General features: G+C 30.5%; 1 protein-coding gene across 2 annotated transcripts in view; it reads left to right on the top strand.

The window, feature by feature from the left end:
- The first annotated feature begins 262 nt into the window (after positions 1-262).
- LOC143064362 (transcription factor AP-2-epsilon-like) overlaps positions 263-20,491 on the top strand; it is a 28,982-nt gene continuing 8,753 nt past the window's right edge. Inside the window, exons 1-2 of one of the 2 annotated variants that reach the window (XM_076237141.1) lie at positions 263-562; positions 15,944-16,408. In XM_076237141.1, coding sequence (XP_076093256.1) covers positions 524-562; positions 15,944-16,408 — 504 coding nt within the window. In that variant the 5' untranslated portion in view covers positions 263-523. Of the gene's footprint in view, positions 563-15,400; positions 15,781-15,943; positions 16,409-20,491 lie in introns of those variants that run through there. The other variant, XM_076237135.1, reaches the window with a different exon arrangement.

Genomic DNA, 20,491 nt, shown 5'->3' with positions numbered 1-20,491 from the left:
ATTGAGTTTTGTGTGAAATTGAAAAATTATTGTAAGAATTTATAAGTTATATAATATCTTGTATTATTTACTTTAATCAGTGATACAGGTGTTATATTCTGACAAATGTTGAATAGAAATAAAACATGCGTATAGATGATGAACTGTGATATTGTATTTATATCATCCTAAACATCGGTTAACACCCCCTGATAGATAGAACTAACCACTCAACCAATCAGAACGCTCCATTCATGTGCAACAAAAAACAAACTTTAAGAATCAGATTCACATTCAATTAGAAATGTTAACGAAGTTGCGATATATGCTTTAGGACAAGACAGTAAAGTTTGCTTTTGGACATTCTCTTACGAACAAGGAGACTGCTTTCTACACTGTGTATTGCTTCATTGCTTTAAGCACCAAGAAAGTTGATATGGAGCTGTGAAGTATCTATCGAAGCTAACTTAATTCATTGATCGGTCATTTTAGAAGTTTTTCTGGCAGCATTTTTGGTGATTTTTAACAACTACTTGGGGCAGCCATGTCATTCTTAGCGATAGAATCAAACAATCCGTGGCAGGTAGGCATTTTTATTTACCCCTCTTGTAAGTTTTTAATTGTCTCTTTTTTCCCTTAGCGATTAATTCACGTAATTGTTTCTGTTTATCTACATATCATTTCTTTGAAATTATAATATACTTATTGTATTTTGTAAAAAAATTATGTACAAATTGTCCGAAGGAGTTTCGAAATAAATAAATGTAGATTTTATACATACTGCTCCGCTATTTCTATAAGTACCTATTTAGTAAGTGTACATATTTTGCCAGTGGTTGTTTTATTTTTTAAATAATTATGAAAGTGTTTTCTAACACATAATAATAATTTGTTACAATGTCCAACATCAATCTTTATTTTAACAAGGTAAATAAAATTTAATATAACTATATGTTACCACCTAGAGGAACGACAAGTGGTTTCTCTCCTGTCCAAATAAGATATATTAAGTTACATATATTTACGTTCAAACATCGCGTCAACATATGTTGAACTTGTGACTGGTTATAAGTTCAGATACATGAGAAACTGACCCATTTTGACTTCCCTATATGATTGTGTATCTAATGGCTTATTCTTTAACTTTCACATACTAATAATATTTGCCTAGTCTATTAGATATTAACTGTTGTACATCTTGTGAAAATTGGTGAAAATTGGTACCTCTATGGTTATTGTAAAATGAGGTCTTCATTTATTTTATTCCGGCTTGCATCTGGTGAAGTAAAATTTGATCCCATTTTAGGTTTAAATTAAACCGAGGTCTCCAATAATATTATTTCGACTTTCATACAGTTCTATTTAACTATTCCATCATAGTTCTATCAAATTTTCCAACAATTTATTTCCTTACATAACAGGCATGCAATTACAGGTTTTGTTTTTACAAGAAAACGAGGGAGAATCTGTAAATCTGTGTATTTACCCTAGATTAAAAGCATAAAGCAGATTAGGCGTCGAATTCAGATTAATATAATATATCACCACTTTATCATGCCTAGGGTTCTTTTTCGCTCCCTCGTGCCTGTTTGTTTGTACATTTCACAGACATAGGGATTACAAATACAAAATCCAGGAATAAATACGTATCAATATTATGTTTGTTAGATGAATTCACGTGAAGTTATAATTAATTTTTCAAAACATTTTCATTTTAATGTCTTTTGAAATGTATACTACTTCAAAAAAATATTAAAACTTTAATTCCTTTTAAAAATAAGACGGAGATTAAGAAAGGAGTTGATTGAAACCTAATATTTAAGATGACATCGCTCAGAAATTACCATTTTATATTAAAAGAAGACTTTTATTAATCAGATGCGATTATACTTTCATTTCTGGAATTAATGTATTTTTAATAAGTTGATGACACAAAGTTTGATATATCTAAACATCTCAAATGAAGGGAATGAATTATTTATCATGTTTGAAGCGTTATACAAGATAATATTCAAGCACACAATTAGCTTTCAAAGCGCACAGTTAAATACGATCATTTATATTAAAAAGGATAACAGTAATTATTAATAATCATTTGATAATCTGTTTTTATCTGTCACTATTGAAGCTACCTTTGTGTACAAATCGTCGTAACATTTCACTTAACGATGGTAATTGGTCGATTTTATTTCCAATTTCACCCAAATTGAATAAAAGTGCTGTTTTATCAGGATAATCACATCTTATAAATTCTATGGATGCATCACACTCTTTTGCATACAGAAAAAAAAACCAGTATCTAGTTAATCGTCCACACAGTACAATGAAAAATTATCTTAAACAACAAACTGTTGTTTGTCAACATTTGTCCTTTTTATCAAATAACTAAAATATTGAATTCATTTTATATATTTCATTCATAAATTTATTAATTTCAAACTAAAGAAAAAACAAGAGTAAAAACGGAAAATATATGTCAATATTGTAAAACATTATGTTGATTATTTTCGTTTTTAATATTTCATGGATAAATAAATGGTCTGTTAAATTTATACATTAATTCAGAATAAATGTCGCAGTATTATTGAAATAGCAGCAGATGTCTCCTAGAACTTCTGTGTGGAATATCAAACATTTCATTATCTTTTTTCATTTAATTACTAAATTATAATATTCTTTTGTTTTAAAATGTAATAAAATATTAGTTGATCGACGCTAGTTGAATGTACAATATATTCAAATATATAGTTCATTCTTGTAAATTGTCTCGGCATCAAACAAGCAAAAATAATTTCATGACGCATTTTGAATAAATATTGCTTTTAAAGTTACTCCTATAAAATTTCAAATCCAAACATATGAAATTTGAAATAACTTTTATTTTAAATGAAATATAAATTGAAAAATAAAAATGCCATGGCAATAAAAAATCAATTGACAAGATTAAGCATCCGTTTAATTTTGTTATTTAAAACTGTTTCCACTTAAATTCAATTACATTAAGTAAACTTTTACTAAATAACTTCATTCTAAAAAGATTTTATCTGACCTCCAATTCATCGAATAAAGATTTGAAGAATCTAGTTTTTCTAGTTTTAAAAGAAACCGTGTTGATGACAGTGGTTGATAAAAATGACACTTTAAGTAGTTAAAATGACATAACTTAATTTAAAATAGACATTACAAATTATTACTTATTTCTTTTGTCTTTTTTCTCCTTTTTCCCGGGAGCTGTTTCCTTTTTTACTTTACAAATGTTTTCTGTGTATTATACAGCGCCTATTTCATTAAAATTTCAACCAAATGAAATTCTATCAATATCAAAATTAAACTATATTTATAAAATTGAAGACCGTTAACCTATTGTTTTTCTCTTAAAGTATTAATAATACTTTGACAAAATGAAGGCAAAGTGGGATATTTTTTATCACTGGAACTTTGTAAATTATAGAAATATATTCAGTAAAACATTGATAAAAAAATAGAATCATTTAAAATGTAAAAGGATCAGTGTATCCGTATATAAACTGAAATATCATATGTTTGTACAAGGATCTGTGTAACTCCTTGGTTTTTGTACGTCATGTTTGTCTCCTCAAAGTTTTGTGACTCTCCATAGGTTTTGCAAGTGCACACGTTGAATCTTTCAGAACGTCATTCAAATACGGTGGCCTAACGTGTGGATAAAAATAATTTGTCATTAAAAACCTATAAAACCTGCTCCGAGATTGTTTAAATCAAATGATCTGACAGATATTGGTATATCAAATATCAATAAATGAAACAATAATACGAAAACATCAAATTAGTTATATTATTTTGACAGATTGCGAGACTGTCACAAAACGTACGGAGGACGGTTTAATCGTCGTTAAACCTAACGGAAGACGGTTAAGCAGTCGTTCCGTCGTATCCGTCAAAGACACTAAAATTAAAATCATATATCAGCATCTTTGACGAAAACGGTCATGGATAAGATGACAACTTCATTCCACTTGTATAAATGGAATTCTGCACGTGTTATTGTCAAAATGAGACTACACATCAAAAAGTAAAAATAAAAATATTTGATTAAATCACAATAAAACCACCTTCCTTCCACGTTGTTAATTCTTTTTAATGACATTCATCAGGTTTTAACGAGAAATAAAGTAATAGATTTTTTAATAAGATTTCTATAACTCAGCAATGAAAGAAATGCATGCACATGCATGCTCACTTTCCGGAAAGTAGAAATGAAATGGCTAAAAGATTAGTTAAGTTTCATATTATAGTAATTTGTATGTATATGATAATAGATTTTGCAATATATTATACGGTATTTATTGGTATTACTGTTTTATATTAAAGAAAAGTTTTTGTGTTGTGAATCTTTATACCCTGCATGTGGAATATTACTAACTGAAAATCAGATAATGATGATAAAATGTTAATTTGCATCGCTATTTGAATGACTTTTAGTTAAGTTAGCTATTTTTTTTTTCTGTAAAATTTTCAAATTATTTCCAGGAGAGATACAATGATAGAGTTTACATAGTTTAAAAGTACTCCAAAATATATCACATTTTAAAGCAACATGTATGTGTAAATAAATCACATGTGTTGAGCAGATCGTATGTGTTGCAGCGAAAACTCCTCTTATCCCCTGATGAAGTACATCCCGGTAATACAAACCCCACAAATGCTGCACTGCATGCATGTATTCTATCATGTTTATTCAATGCTAATGGCTGGATGGTTATACATTTTCGTAAACATATCATCTTGCCATTACCATTCTTAAAGACGTATTCAAATACCACGCAAAGCTCCTCTGAGGCATATTTGAAGCAGTAAAAGCCAATGCATCGGTCTCAGGCGGTGCATTACGTTTGCGCGCATTACCATTACATTTGCACGCAAAAATCATTACGTTTGCGCGCAGCTTTTGATTACATTTGCGCGAATTTTTTTGGCAGGTAAACTCAGGTAAAATACAAGTAATAATGCTTATTTATTTATTAATTTGTTCAATTATTTATAAGTATCCGTACCCCTTCCGTTAGTCTTAGTATGTTGTCTCCTTGACACATTCCCCATTTCCATTCTTAATGTTATCATAAGGCACATATTTTGAAAGTATTCAATCAGTAATGTTTTAGGGAAAATACAGGTAATAATGCTTATTTATCTATTAATTTGTTCAATTATTTAAAAGTATCAGTACCCCTTCCTTTAGTATAAGTCTCATAAGGCAGGGAAAAAAGAGATAAAACCGCAGATTTTTTTCGATTTTCGGACACAATTCAGTAAGTCAAAGGTGTATGCAAAATTTTAAGAAAATCCGTGACATAGCCCATTCATATATTGTAACTTGACCTTAAGCTATAACGGAGTTTTTACTTGCTTTTAGAATTCAATATGAACAGTATATAATTTGACTGATAAACAAACTATTTTTAAAATTAATAATTTATTAAAATGAAAATACAAAAAAAATATAGTTATTTATAACTTAATATAATGTTTATGCCCCACCTACGATAGTAGAGGGGCATTATGTTTTCTGGTCTGTGCGTCCGTTCGTCCGTCCGTCTGTCCCGCTTCAGGTTAAAGTTTTTGGTCAAGGTAGTTTTTGATGAAGTTGAAGTCCAATCAACTTGAAATTTAGTATACATGTGCCCTATGATATGATCTTTCTAATTTGAATGCCAAATTAGAGTTTTGACCCCAATTTTACGGTTCACTGAACATAGAAAATGATAGTGCAAATTTCAGGTTAAAGTTTTTGGTCAAGATAGTTTTTGATAAAGTAGAAGTCCAATCAACTTGAAACTTAGTATACATGTTCCCTTTGATTAGATCATTCTAATTTTAATGCCAAATTAGAGAATTTATTCCAATTTCACGGTCCACTAAACATAGAAAATGATAGTGCGAGTGGGGCATCCGTGTACTGTGGACACATTCTTGTTATTTATATTTTTACCTGAGATTACCTGTAAAATAAATGCGCGCAAATGTAATCAAAAGCTGCGCGCAAACGTAAAATATTTTAATCCCCAAATGCGCGCAAACGTAGTGCGCCCGTCTCAGGATTAATTGGAGCAGCCAAATTTCTAACGGTTGCTTATCTCATTTAGACAACGAATATGAATATAACATTGTCAATTTGATCAATAATCTGACATGGGGAGGGGAAAGAGAGAGCCGGAAAGAGAAATATCCAGTATTTCTGTGTGTGGTAAAAAAAAAATACAGTAAATTTTGAATCATGGTCAACCACAAATATTTTTAAATTATTTCTGCAACTATTAGAAAATTTTCTATACCACACTTTTATTTCCTTTACCTGTATAATTTGTCATTTTATCAAAGACTTGATGATGTATTAGATGTTTTAAGTCAATATGAAGAATCGTGATTCCACGACAACCGATTCATCATCTACGTGTTACTCAATAAACGGGGTAAATATACCTAGCTGGTGCTTACAAATTATTTATCCTAATAACTTCATGTTCTATAGGCGAGTATTCCCAAACTATGCACAAATCCTTTTTATCCATTGTTGTTAGGTTATAACCTTCTAATGAACTTGTTGCCCTTTATGTTTAATAACAAGTAACACATTTAACTTTACAGAAATACATTTCACGTTTTTATTTCTGGGTATATACATTTGTTTACAGGTATTTTTTCTGTTTGAAATCAAAATTGAAATATATATATATATTTTGAATACAGGAACTGTAAATATCGTCAAAATGACGTCAATGGAAAGCTTCAAAATATTATTTTACATTGCAGAAAATTAAATTGAAACGCCATGCAGTCAATTCGTTATGGGAGTTATTGCCCTTGAATGGCGATTTGCACCCCTGTTTTGCATATTTACGGAAAATACAGCAGACAGAAAGTTGAGGAGCTGTAAAAAGTAAAATGGATAAGCAAAATAAGAAAATATGGCCGAAATCAAACGTTGACTCCTGTATAACTAATATATTGTCCTTGACGATTTGTGCCGATTGTCTTTTCTTTTTTTTTTGTGTAAACTGTTATAGACGGAGAGAAACTGCTACAGTATAAAATTATCAGAAAATAAGATTGACAAATAGGTCAACTCATCAAAGAAGTTATTGACCTTAAATGACGATATTTATTGCACAAACTTATGCATAGATAGCGAGAAATCGGTAGGGCAAAAATGAACAGCAAAATATACACTAGAACAATACAAAGAAAAATGACCGAAATTATTAGTTTCAATTTAACACAAATATTTGCATTGCATTGTATCCATTTGATGCAAAAATGACAGCTGAGCGATTCATGTACATTGGAGCCTCTTGTTCCTTTATTATTAGTATTATATTTAGAATCTCACTTTGTGTAGAAACTTAATAAGCACTCACTTACTTATGAATGTGGATGACTTCATTTGTCATGTTTGTCCTCCGTTCCAGTCGAGATATATTTGGGATACAGCATGAGTCATGTATGACTGTATTCCAATTTCTCAGTTTAAAATATTGCTACCAGAAGACATTTTGGACTTGATTCGTAGCATTAAGTCATGGTGGTGGTAGAGCATCTATGTCAATTTGACGTTTTTGTTTACCTCATTTTGACCTGTCTCCTAAAGATCGTAACAGTTCACAGAAATGTCATTTGTATTTGTCTAGTTTGCAAGGTTATAATCATATTTACCACCTATGACTCAATGGATAAACTAATGGTTTACGTTTTAATTGTACTCATTTACAATTATGTCCTTTTATCCAGTTGCCACTTAATTGTTCTCTACGTTGTACCGAAGCAGATGAAACGATTTCCAGGAACTTATGTACTGCTCGGAAGAAAGCTGATTTAGTGTCTTTAATTAGAAATTTAAGGTGTATATAGTCCAATACGGTACTTATTATTCCCTCTATAAAAGCAATAGTAGTGCAAAGACTGTCTCATTTGTTTCCCGTGCCTGTAATGTACATTTCAATTGAGCGTATGAAGATCAACAGGGTTAAATATAAAAAAATGTCCGAATAAATGTCTTTTTCCCGACCTCTGGCATTGACTAAATGTTCCTTTATAGTATTGTTCCGAAAGGGAGAAATATTAACAAGTGCAATTTGTTTGTTTGTATGTTTGAATTTTGCCTACAATTTAATACCAATGGCGAGCAGAAAAAGCTCCATATCTTTTTACCGTTGTTTTTATTTTTAGTTAACATTCCCCATACCTTCTATTTAAGTATTCCCATTATAATTTATTTTTCATTTCTAACGGAGGTATCCATTTGATTATATTTTTTTCGTGTTTTTTACGTCAATTCAATTTCTAATATTCGTGACGGAAAAAACACATCCCACAACTGAATTGACTTTTTGGGTATTCTACAAAAATAAAACTCCTGCATATACTACAAATAACCCATATAGCAAAAAAAAAAAAAAAAAATGAGTGAGGGAAGACATATTTCTTCTTTGCATTATCTCCCTTTCATCGTGGTATCATTTTTACAGTATGTCTCTTGTGACATCTGTCATTCATCCCTTAATTTACATAGTTTACTCCCATTACCTTATATGTACATAACTATTTTGAAGATGAAATATTTTCTGGTTTAGTAAATATATACTAACGGTTGATAAAATGCCCTTTTAATTATGTAATTCGTTTAATTTGATAAACATTAAGATCACTTAAAGATGTGAGTCACAAGGTGGAAAACTAGTTCCGTACCGTCCTCATGGTTTCATTTGAATCTGAAATTGTTTAGGTAACGTTATTTTAAAGACACCATGGTTTATCAAACTTCAAATCTGTTAGGAAATTACTTCGAACTTATTATATCATTTTTTTACAGTATTAAAAGATGTTAAAACATTTTAACACTATTTGCACCGATTTTCACTTTGGTTGTCCCTTTCTTATTATTATTTTCTATGATTAGTAGTCCTTATTTTTATCTTCATTGGACAGCTTTAATTTTAGTGCATATGTTTGATAGAATAATCAAGATTTATTTAAGTTCAATTTAAATATTTTATTAATTTAATGTTTTAAATCATTTTCATTTGATGAAAGTCTTAAAGCAAGTTTAGAACTTATTAAATGTTGGAATTGTTTGACCCACAACACAATTTTGTCACATTTTAAAATTTCAAGTAATTGACAATGAATATAAAAAAATGCTACATAATTTATTCCAGGTTTTTTCGGATTGAAACGAAGTTCCCATGATCTTCAGAATATTAGCTTCCGTTCATTGAAAAGAGATGTCAGTTCCATGTAGAGATGATTTATTCAGTTGATCAAAATTACGAATTCAAAAAAGGACTTGAAATTGACGGGTGTCTGGTTACCGGTTTATGATTGTCACTCTTTTTACCAGTTGTAACAAGTAATTCTCCTCCAACATTAAATGATATCCTTTAAGATGTTGTCACTTTACTTTTCACAAAAACTGATAATACCCGCGTGATAACAAATTACAAGCTATTCGGTAGGTCTAGATTTTCACATAAAACGACCGACCACGGCACACAACATCTCAATTTACGATCCTGGCTATAGGACAACTATTGATGATATTTACCGCCATAATCGTATTTGTTCGTCTGAAGACACCGAACATCTTGAGAACCATTTTGAGATAAATATTCCGATAATATCTAACCAATATGGTCAATGATATCGCTTAAATAATTCTTTCTATTCTTAGCACGAAAACCCTGTCATATCCCATGTTGCTCAAAACAGCAGAAAAGCGTTTGGCATCATGTGGTTCGCTCATGTGTTATGAATTGTCTATGGGAAATAATTGTCTCTGAATCCAATAGTAAAATCTGTCTCACTTTCATTTAGTTTTCGTGATATAATTGCCACGTCCTTTTCATGCGTTTTGATTTGATAAAGATAACGAGTTTGTATTCCTGACCTCACTGAGATGACAGTTGCTGACTCTATAGGCGTGCTCGCTTGTGTATTCTCCTCTTGGTCGGTTTCTTTTGTAGTCAGTCCGTGTTAATACTTAAATACAATAAAGCATATACAGCATGTCGTGCTGTAGAGTTCTGGAACCACAATATTTATATAAATAAGATTTGTTCATTTAGAATTGTAATTGGAATTTATAGAAATTTTTATCTCGAGATTGGAAAAAATGTCGTTAAAACATTCCTATAGTCATCAAGAACCTTTTAAGATAAAGCTATTAGGGAGCTATAAGGAAAAAGAAAAAAAATAATGTTTCTTACTATTTAAACAATTCAACGAGTACAAATAACTTGGTCAGGAATGAAATAAATTAAAATTAACCAAAGACACTTCTGTGGAAAAAAAATATTTGAAGTATTGGCAGTCGGGAGAACAATTCGGATAATATATCTCCTCTCAAAATTTGAGCACACTTATCAATTCTTATAAAAAAATTATTTTACCATTTTCACATGAAGATACTATGAAAACTACATAACACATATTACATATTACAATATATGCATTTAAGATAAATTCACGGATCTTGACTTTATAAGATTCTTTCCGTAAACATCGTTCTTGTATTTTGATTTAACCAAATACATTGTTATATTAATAAAGCACGAAGCTGGCTGACGTAACTTGTATGTTAACATGTTTACCACACACAAACAAAACAATTCTTAAAGACCCGATCTCTTTGTAGCAGGTGTTCTATAAACAGGGGTCATCATGTGATCCTTTTTGTCGTTTATATATGTGTATGGTTCATTATATGTTGTGGACATTATATATTTTTGTGACGGTTCTTTGGTTTTCGTTAGTTAAGATAAATGATACAGTCTTGTAGTATATATAACGAATGAGAGGTAAGGATGAAAGAACCTTGTTGTTCATCTGATGACGAAACCCTGACATCTTATCATGTTACACCCACAAAACTTAGACAAGAAACAAATTATAGGTACTAGACCAAAATGGTCAAATTAATTTCAGATATCAAAACAGACGTACAAAGTGTTGTGATCAATGGGAGGGTTGATTCATCCCTATATGTAAACTTGATTAATGGGGTATGTTGTTATTTACAATAATACCAAAATACATATCTAATTTAGCCTTGGATTATATGTACTTTTAATAAGCTATAGTTTCTTTTGGATTTGTCCACTCCGTCTTTAGATCTAGGTGCAACAGGGTTGTTTTTTTTTTTTTTTTCATTGCAGATACCATTTTGATTCAAATTAATTAATTTGTCAATAATATACTATGAAAAGTGCTTGTTAAACGTTCTGTACTTGAAATTTCAAAATACAATTGATAGTTAGGTCTTCGTTGAGTTTTGAATGTGCGGACCTTAAGGCTTTTAAGTAAGAAACGCGTAACTCATTTACTGTTTTGATAGAAACAGAAATAAGGACCAATGAATTAATTTGCAGAGAAATAATTAAATATTAAAACTTTATATAGCTGGTATATGTTGATCCAAAAACTGACATATTAATCGAATTAATGTGTAGGTAATTTTATTATAAATGTGTTATATATATTTATGTCTTAAAACAATTTATCGCCAATGTTATCAAAAGGTTGTGGACATTTTATAACAGTCTTTTTTCAAGTTTTATTGAAGCAAAAGGTGCCAACCTATTTTTTACTTGTGCTTAAATGGCACCAAAACATTTTAAATGGTTTCAATTGAATTAACAGATTTTTCCATAATATGTACAAACCAATTAAAAGATAAGAAAATCGTAGCTTTTCACTCCTTTTAAATTGCTATTCATTAAAAAGGATAAGTCGTTTGTTTCTTATTTAAATGGAAACTTTAATTTGTTCAAAATGTATTTTTACAACATTGAACGGTAGCGCCAGTCTGTCTCGAGTTTACTAATCCGCTTTGTTCATGAAATACCGATCCACACTTCAACCTATGTAACAATTGCAAAAGCAACACCAAACCACTTAACCGATGATACGTTGTTTAAATGAAGTACCTGTTTTACATTCAAAACATGAAAGTAATAAACGGTCAGCAAAATGGACGGAAAATCGTCTTATGACCACTATTCTTTTCTTAATCTCATCTCTAAACATCCTCACTACAGTGGTAATGAAATGTTTTGGGTTACATAATGTTCACAGTTTAAAACGCAAAGCCAGGGAACCAACTCGGAGTTCATATTACATTTTTGAATAGTACTTCAAAAGTATTTAAATAAATAATAGTAATTTTAAGTTAATTATAGGATAAACACTTAAAACAACAATATAAGACTTCGTATAAAAAAAAACTACGCCAATATTTTATAAAATAGCTAACGTTATGAAGTCAAAATCAATATTTTTCCTCCAGCTATTTGCAAAATCTGGAGATTTAAAACATTTTGTGTTTGCTTTGTGAAAATGATATTCTACAATTAATGTAATTCTGAATTCTAAATTTTTATCTTTTTTCTTTTTTATATAAAAAAAAAGTCACTGAAAAATGCTTTATTTGTGGAAACGCATTCAAAATTCTATATAGACCCGACTAACTTGATTATCAAACTAAAAGGACATTTCACATAGTTTTATATTAACACAATAACCAGTACCTGCGTCAAACAATTACATTTTTTTTTGTACTTTTAAAATCGGTCCTCGATGAAATTCTGTTTTGAATGCCTTTTCGCGTTTATATGGACGTGTGAAACTTTTATATGTTTTTAAATAATCTTTATATAAAAATAACTGTACATACTGTATGATTGCAAATAAGATAGCCCTCCACCAAAGTCGGATCATTCAGTAACACAGGTCATCATAGGGTTTCAACAATGAGTAAAACATATACTGCACAATAAGCTATAAAAAAGGTTAAACGCGTCTACGACAGATCACCCCTCCTCCAACATAGCTCAGTATGTAAGAGGCTGAGGACTACATTTTGACAACACAATACCATCTTTTGTAGAGGCATTAACTCATCAGATTTGCACAAAGATCAACTTACAAAAAGTCAAAAGACACACATTACTGATTCAATAGTACTGGCCGTAACTGACAGCTAAGTTAAAAACAGTTAAAAATAAACAACGTTTCTCAGAATAAAATATCAATCAGTACACATCCAACAGGTTTTACACAAAAAAAATGAAAACAGAACATTTTGCAATTAGTAAAAATGCATCAACTTAATAACTTCCCCACTTTCTGCTATGCTCCTTCATTTTATCATATGAAACATAATGTCATACTTTTGATCTGGGTTAACTATTTGAAATATCATTCCAGTCAGCTAAGAGGTATTTTTGAAAAATTAATTCTGTTTTGTCTTTATGTTTGTGTATGTGTTGCTTTGTTTGAATGTAATATATTGTACCTTGTTTTGTGGAGAGGGCTTACATAGGCTATGCCTGTTGCCCAATCCAATTCAATTTATTTGAATAAAGTATTGTTTAAACTAAACTAAAACATAATGTTTATGTCATGGCACAATTTATGCAACAGTAAGACAAATATCTATATGCTGGTATATGCATTGGTAGACAATTTTTGTTATGTACTTTGTCCAGAACTTGATTTAGAACATTAATGAATATTTTTAGCTGACACACACAACTTGACTTCGATCGTGATTAAAACAATCCGAAGGTACAGAACAAAGAAAGCATTCAAGATGTTGCATGTACTTCTAAGTTTCCTTTCTAAAACTTAAGAAATAAAAGTTTCATCGTAAAAGCTTTAATTTTTACAAGAAAGAAATGATGGAACCCTTTAATGCAGATTTGACCGTTCTGACGGTGTGTTTGTGTTATGTTATATGACTTTTGATGAACTTCTTTGTACCATTGTATCTTTATGGTGTTTAAGAAATAAAGAATCTTGAATCTTGAATCTTGACGGATGATTTAGATTGCAATTCAAAAAATAATTAACAAGTTGATATAATTAATTACAGTTAAAAATTGATAACATAAATGTGACAGCCACAGTCAGTAACCATACAGGCAAAAAGAATGTGCAACAAAGAGTCAGTACTGAGTGTAAAATAATAATCTTTCAATAAACATATCTTATGAATTATTTTTTTCAGAATTATAGCGATATTTATTTATAAAACTTTTATTCTACAGGAATATTGAAAGGCATTGATTATTTTATATATATCAACGTGTGCATATTACTTTCTATTATTTTTGAAAGATTTTATGGGGTTTGTTTTGTGTCCTTTTTTTTATAATAATAAATATGTTTAATTATTGTCATTGACAGGGACCGTTCGTATACATAAATGCTGAATGTTAACTATTCAAAAGCAAAATCCGTTTTTTTATATTATCTTTGGGTAAACATTAATTTATGAAAAAGTAAATTAAAGTTTAGGTAACGGATTTAAGATTTATTGGATTAACGTACTATATTGAAAAATGAATAATATTGTCTTTAAATGGATTATTTATTTATACAAATACGACTTTCCATTTTTCAATGTTTATTTTGATGGCGGCATTGTTTTTTCACATGGCCATGATAAGAGGCCAACATATTCAACAAAATTCCGATTTATCTTAAATCCGTGTAAGACTTGGCAAAAAAAATCGAAGGCGTCAAAATTCCATTATAGAAATACTGTCAAGCCATTAAAAGCGTAAACTACTATAAGATAGTTAGTCCTTTACATAAATATACTAATGAATCAATTCTCTACATAAATCCTGTGGATTTGTATAAAAAAGTTTGAGAAACATACTGTTAATTAAAAAGTAAACACAAAACATAATATCTTTACACTGTTGGAATTAAGTCTATAATCTTTTTGTAGAAATTGATTATTTGGATGACAAAAATAATTTCTCACAATGGGATAAATGGAGAATTAATCCTAAATATACACAAAAAAGATCCAAATTACTTGACACCGGTGAAATGGAAAATATTCCAAAATATGTATCATTTAATTAAAAATATAAGGACTATCATTTTATTTAGAATCAATTTCCTTTTTATTGTAGATTTGTTTGTGTCAGCTATCACTGAACAATAGTTTAAAGTTTTCATTTGAATTTGAAATAATTCAAATAGACAGTTTCATATACGAAAAATTTCAACCGTGAAAATTCCTTCGTCCACCCTCTTCCTAGAGACGACCCGGAAAAGTTCATTGAGAAAATTGAGTAAACATCACTAATTGTACAAAATCTCCTCTCAATGTTTTCCATTCATTGGTTTTATAAAAGACTAATTCAATTGAAAAAATTCTGTTGAGTTCTACTCGAGGAACTGAGTGGTGTTAAATTTAAGGCGGAGCTAAAACCTGTCTATTAAAACCGTATTTACCTTAAACAGAAATACAGACTGAAAAATTACTCATTAATCCCGCCTTTTCGTCTCGGTATATTATTTTTGGTCAGTGAACCATGGTATGATAGGCTTGTCCTATAATACACTTAAAACAGTGCTCCAGGTTTATTTTGGATATGTGCCTTACGGCTAGTTGTTTACACACTGATATTGGACTGTGATCTTATTTGAAGATTTTTTCTGCATTTTTGTATCAGATTTAATTTATAATTTGTATTTTCTTGGACTAGTAATACAAACTGTGTTAAATTAAATGTTATATGGAATAGATTTTCGACCAGCGATTAACGAAGATAACATATCCCAGGGTAATTTATTATTAGCGAGTAGCTAGTAATGGCCCAAGTCAGTCCCGTGGGTCATAATCACGTCGCCACAGCAGAAGAAACAGGACAAGCCGAAGTTAACGGAACTTCTATCACCGATCTCGACCAATCACCGAATTATTACAAACGAGACATGCCATCGGCATACACTGGCAATGTTGAAACGGAGGTATCTATATAATTATTATATGATAGTTATGTTTTGTAGCCTTACTGATACATATTTATTTTATTTTCCGGTTGCTTAGAGCTAAGTTCGTCAATTAAGCTTCGCAAATATATCTCAATTATTATTATAGTATATTGCAATTTATTTCATTTTATTATTTCAGGATAGACGCGATGTTTCTAGCCATGGAGGACTTGGTCAACTGGTCAGTTCTATGTCTACAACAGGAACATTTCCGCCGGCTCCAAGACTATCCCATACTCCAACATCTGATTTCCAGCCTCCATACTTTCCTCCGCCATATAACCTCCAGGCACAACAAGGAATGGAATTTCATCATGCTCATTTTAACACAGACTCATATTCTCATTTAAGTAATTTCCATCCAGGATCCCAAAATTATCAACAAATTCATGTTCCTGACAGTAGAGCTATCCGTTATAAAGAAGAACCCATTCATAACATGCATGGACTTACGGCACCTAATGATTCCCGGAGGTTAGACTATGGAGGATTTAGACGCTCTGATGTTTTAGTACCCGGTGGCCATTTAGGATTTGGTGAACACGATGGGGGTTTTGTGCACCATAATTCGGTTACACAGGCCATTGAAGATGCTGTTCATCAAGTAAGTCTTTACGTTTGTTAAGCTTTGGTTTTACACAAAATTCGTTTTTAAATTTTGAATATTTGTTACCTATTACTTTGTTCGGGTTCTGATTAATCGTAAATTTGTCTTTTTTGGATAAAATATAATTAACTAAAGTGAGTTTTAAAATAAAATCCATTTGATAAAGATATACTTAAAAACTATTTAACATTTCTTGAATTTGACGAAGTGTAGTTAGAATAAAATTAGAGTTTAAATGTTGTTTCTATAAAATTAATGGTTATAAAAGTCGTAGATCTGTAAATACTGTCATTATAAGTTATTTGAATAGTTTCAAATTACTATCGCTTACTAAGAGTTTTCAGAATTCTTGAATAATCGAAACCATTATGACATTTTGAATAGCTTCAATTCAATGTAACTTTATCATTCTTTTGAAATTTCTCCATCAACCAGGGTGGGAAAATTTAGTCCCGCTACTTTTCCATGATTTTCTAAAACAAGTGTAAATAAAATATTTGCTGTAAGAATTAAAGGTAAAAATCAGAAGCGGAATTGAATAAATTTGAATATTTGTTTTCGTTCTTTAAATGAAAATACAAATAAACTTATTGACTCCGGTATTGTTACAAGTACCCTGGGGGATTTTACAAGTGCAAGCTATACCGCATAATAGATAAAGCCATTCAAAACCGTGGAGTGCACCCCGGGCTAAACTAAACGGCACGCGTTAGCTAGACTATTAAATGACTTATAATAGACATAACAGTTATGGAAAATGAATCGTAGATAGGATTTGTTCCGTTTTGTAAGTAATTTAACCGCTTCTTTATTTTTTCATAGTTTGCTTTTGCTTACTTTTTCTTTTGAAAATTTTCAATGTGGCGCACCATTTTCTTTAATGTTTTCGCAATAAAATTTCGGATAGGAATTTTAAATTTCATTTACAGTCACAATTTGTCAAAAAATAAATCATAAATCAAAAATATATTTTATACATATTAATATTATGATGTACCTGGTCGTTCAAGGTTGACGGATTTTTTCTTTCAGAAATATATTTTACCAAAAGACATTTTTATGTACAACATATCATATACTTGTACTTAGTATATCACATAACATTATTTTTTCTTAAAATTTCTAGTAATGATGTGAACATCCGCCCATTACTGAACGATTTTAAGTAAATTATTACTTTACAATTTCAAGATGTTAAAAAAGATTTTTTTTTCAAATGAAATTTTAATGTAAACATTTTTTTTAGGTGTTAAACAGGTAACAAAATACTTTCGGATCAACAGAATTTAGAACATTTTTATATACATTTATTTTTTCTCACTTCGGTTTTACTAGAATTACAACAAGCGAAAAAATGCTATTTTTCTTAAAAGCCTCTAAAACTAATCTTTTATAGGTGTCATGACACCTATTCAAATTTGTAAGTAGAGGTCTGAATTCACGCATAGCCATAGATTTCTAACATAGTGTCCAACAAAGAAATGGCCACATTTACAATATAATTTAATCTATCCCGCGTTCCTGAATAACATTTAGTGAGAAAATCTATATTTGATGACCTTTTTCTGGACAATAATACTTAATGGGAAATTATGCAACTGTGGTCAAAATGTAATTACCAGACGGAATTAGTTAAACTTTAAATCAACATTTCATTTTTATATATTCTCTATTCTTAAATTGGGGTCATATTTCCATTGAAGGTTGTTGTGTAAGGAAATTTTTGGTATTAAAGACCTAGATTTCAATTAGGCAAGTGCTCTGTCTAAGTATCAATTTCAGCAAGTATGCAGAGTAAACCAAAATATATTTTAATGTCTATGGTTAATGCCGAAGTTTGTACTTAGACCGGACAAGCATCCATAACTTGAGTATCACACAGCAGAGTATACATTAACATTTGTCTACTTTATTCTGTTTTCCATCTTACGCAGATCTGACCTAGAAATAAATTATTTGAAACATGGACATATTAGAAAATCTATTGCCTTCATCTAGTCGTCCATGCATCATATAAATGATCATTTTACAGCTCTTTTATCACTCATTCCCATCAAAAAATCCTCTGACAGATGAGCAATGTGTACTTATTTATTGAGAAAGGTGCGGTTTGTCACTTTGTGTGAAGTATTTCTATCTAAAATTCATACGCGATTCACACGTAAGACCATATTACATAGATCAGAAAAAGAAATACTAGAAACCAAGAAAATTTTGTACTGGTTATATAATATTCATATGAATTACATGTTAGGCCGACAATGATAACTTATTGATGACAGTAAAGAGTTGAAATAAACAAATTGAAATTACTACTCAATCAAAATGTCTTAAAAGATTTCGCAACATACAAACATGAGCTTATCCAATAACTTCACTATGACGATGAGGTACAAGGACATGTTTTTACAAAGTCCTTATATTCTTATATTAAATCCGTAGGAGATGTAGTGATTGATAATTTAGTCTGCGAAATGAAGATTTTTATTGGTAGATATAAGTATTTGAACAACTAGCTTACAATATAACCGCGAGTACTCTTAAAACGGTACTTTGTGGGGTTCTTTCCTTTTAGTACTTGTTTTTTTTTAGATTAGTAGCAATACGATAATTGAATCCTTTTTAATTGATTTTTACTTTTTGTTTTTATGTTGTGCTGTTACATTACAGTCCCAGGGAAAGGGTTGAGTGCTCACACACATGTTGAATCCCGACTTTATTTGCCTGTCTTAAATTATGAGCCTGTAATAGTTATACAGTGGTTGTCTGTGGTTGCTGTCTGCCATAACTACTAATTGTGTTTTTTTTTTATCAATGATAAGGACTTATGTTTACTCGAGTGAATAATTTCCCGTTTAATCATGCCCTGGAATTTACAGTATATACGTTATGTGTTACTCATTGTTGAAGACCATTAACTATATTTAAGGGTGCACAGGGGGTAAAATTAATCCATTTCTATCGGTTGTCATTGTGTGACCTTAACACAATGTACGTGCAACAGACAACCATAGGTCTACGCCATTTTTTTCAATTTTAATCCCGTTCTTTCTGCTTTCATACCTTTTAACCAAATAAAGTCGGACATTGAAATATCATGAGCCACCATCATGGAGTACTTGGGTTCATCTGTTCTGTGCAATGTGTTGTTGATTTATTTTTGTCTCTTCGTCTCTTGATCTTACGGTAATGATGATGCCTGTCCTCCGACTTATGTTTTTATGTACCACCTGGTATCTTTGTCTTTTTCTGACATATATGTATAATCCACAGTGGCTCTGTCGCATATTCTTATTAAAGTGGCACGTATGTTTGTTTTGCACATTTTGAGGCAAAATTCTGTTTATTAACTGCAAGTACGTGTTAAATCTTTCGATAATGGGATCTTTTATTTTTTCTGTTTTTTTTTTTATAATCGTTTTAAGGACTTCGGGTGCTAGCATTTTGACCAGTTTAGACCATTGAAAATAGCCCTTCAAAGGTTGGGTCTTTGTAAAAATGGTTTTGTAACATTTGATGTGGTTCAGTTTTCAGAAATTAATTTCAATTTGTTCCAAATTGGAATTTAAGCCGGAAAATGATCCAACACCTATTAAAACCCACGACATTTGTAGGTCAGCCCACAATGACATTCCTTTGGCATTGCACAATAAGATGACCATTACTAGCCGGTACTGGCCTTCACTTCTATCCAAACACATTTAATGTCTATTTAATTGACCATTCTCACAAATCTGAAATTGCAAATGAATAGTTTCGGGTGGGTGAATAGTAATTTTAACTATAAAAGATTTGATAGTGTAGATTTAAATTTGATAAAACAACCCATCGAAATGGAAGATATTTATCTATGATTTTTATATATCTTTGTTTTTGAAATTTAGAGTGAAAGTCAATTACGTGTTACTTTGTCGCCATTACAGGTCCATGTTGATACAATTTTTTGATTGATGGCATATAGCCGACATCTTGGCAAGTGACAGATTATAGTTACCTTTCATTTCAGAAATTACGACAGTTATACTATGTTGTCATGGTGACCATAATACTGATTACCGTTTTAGTTTTTCACAACATATT

The sequence above is a fragment of the Mytilus galloprovincialis genome, chromosome 1 (genome assembly GCF_965363235.1).
Source record: "Mytilus galloprovincialis chromosome 1, xbMytGall1.hap1.1, whole genome shotgun sequence".
In the NCBI taxonomy this organism is placed as follows: Eukaryota; Metazoa; Mollusca; class Bivalvia; order Mytilida; family Mytilidae; genus Mytilus; species Mytilus galloprovincialis.
Note: the sequence above shows the minus strand (reverse complement) of the source record. Positions and strands in the feature narration are given on the sequence as shown.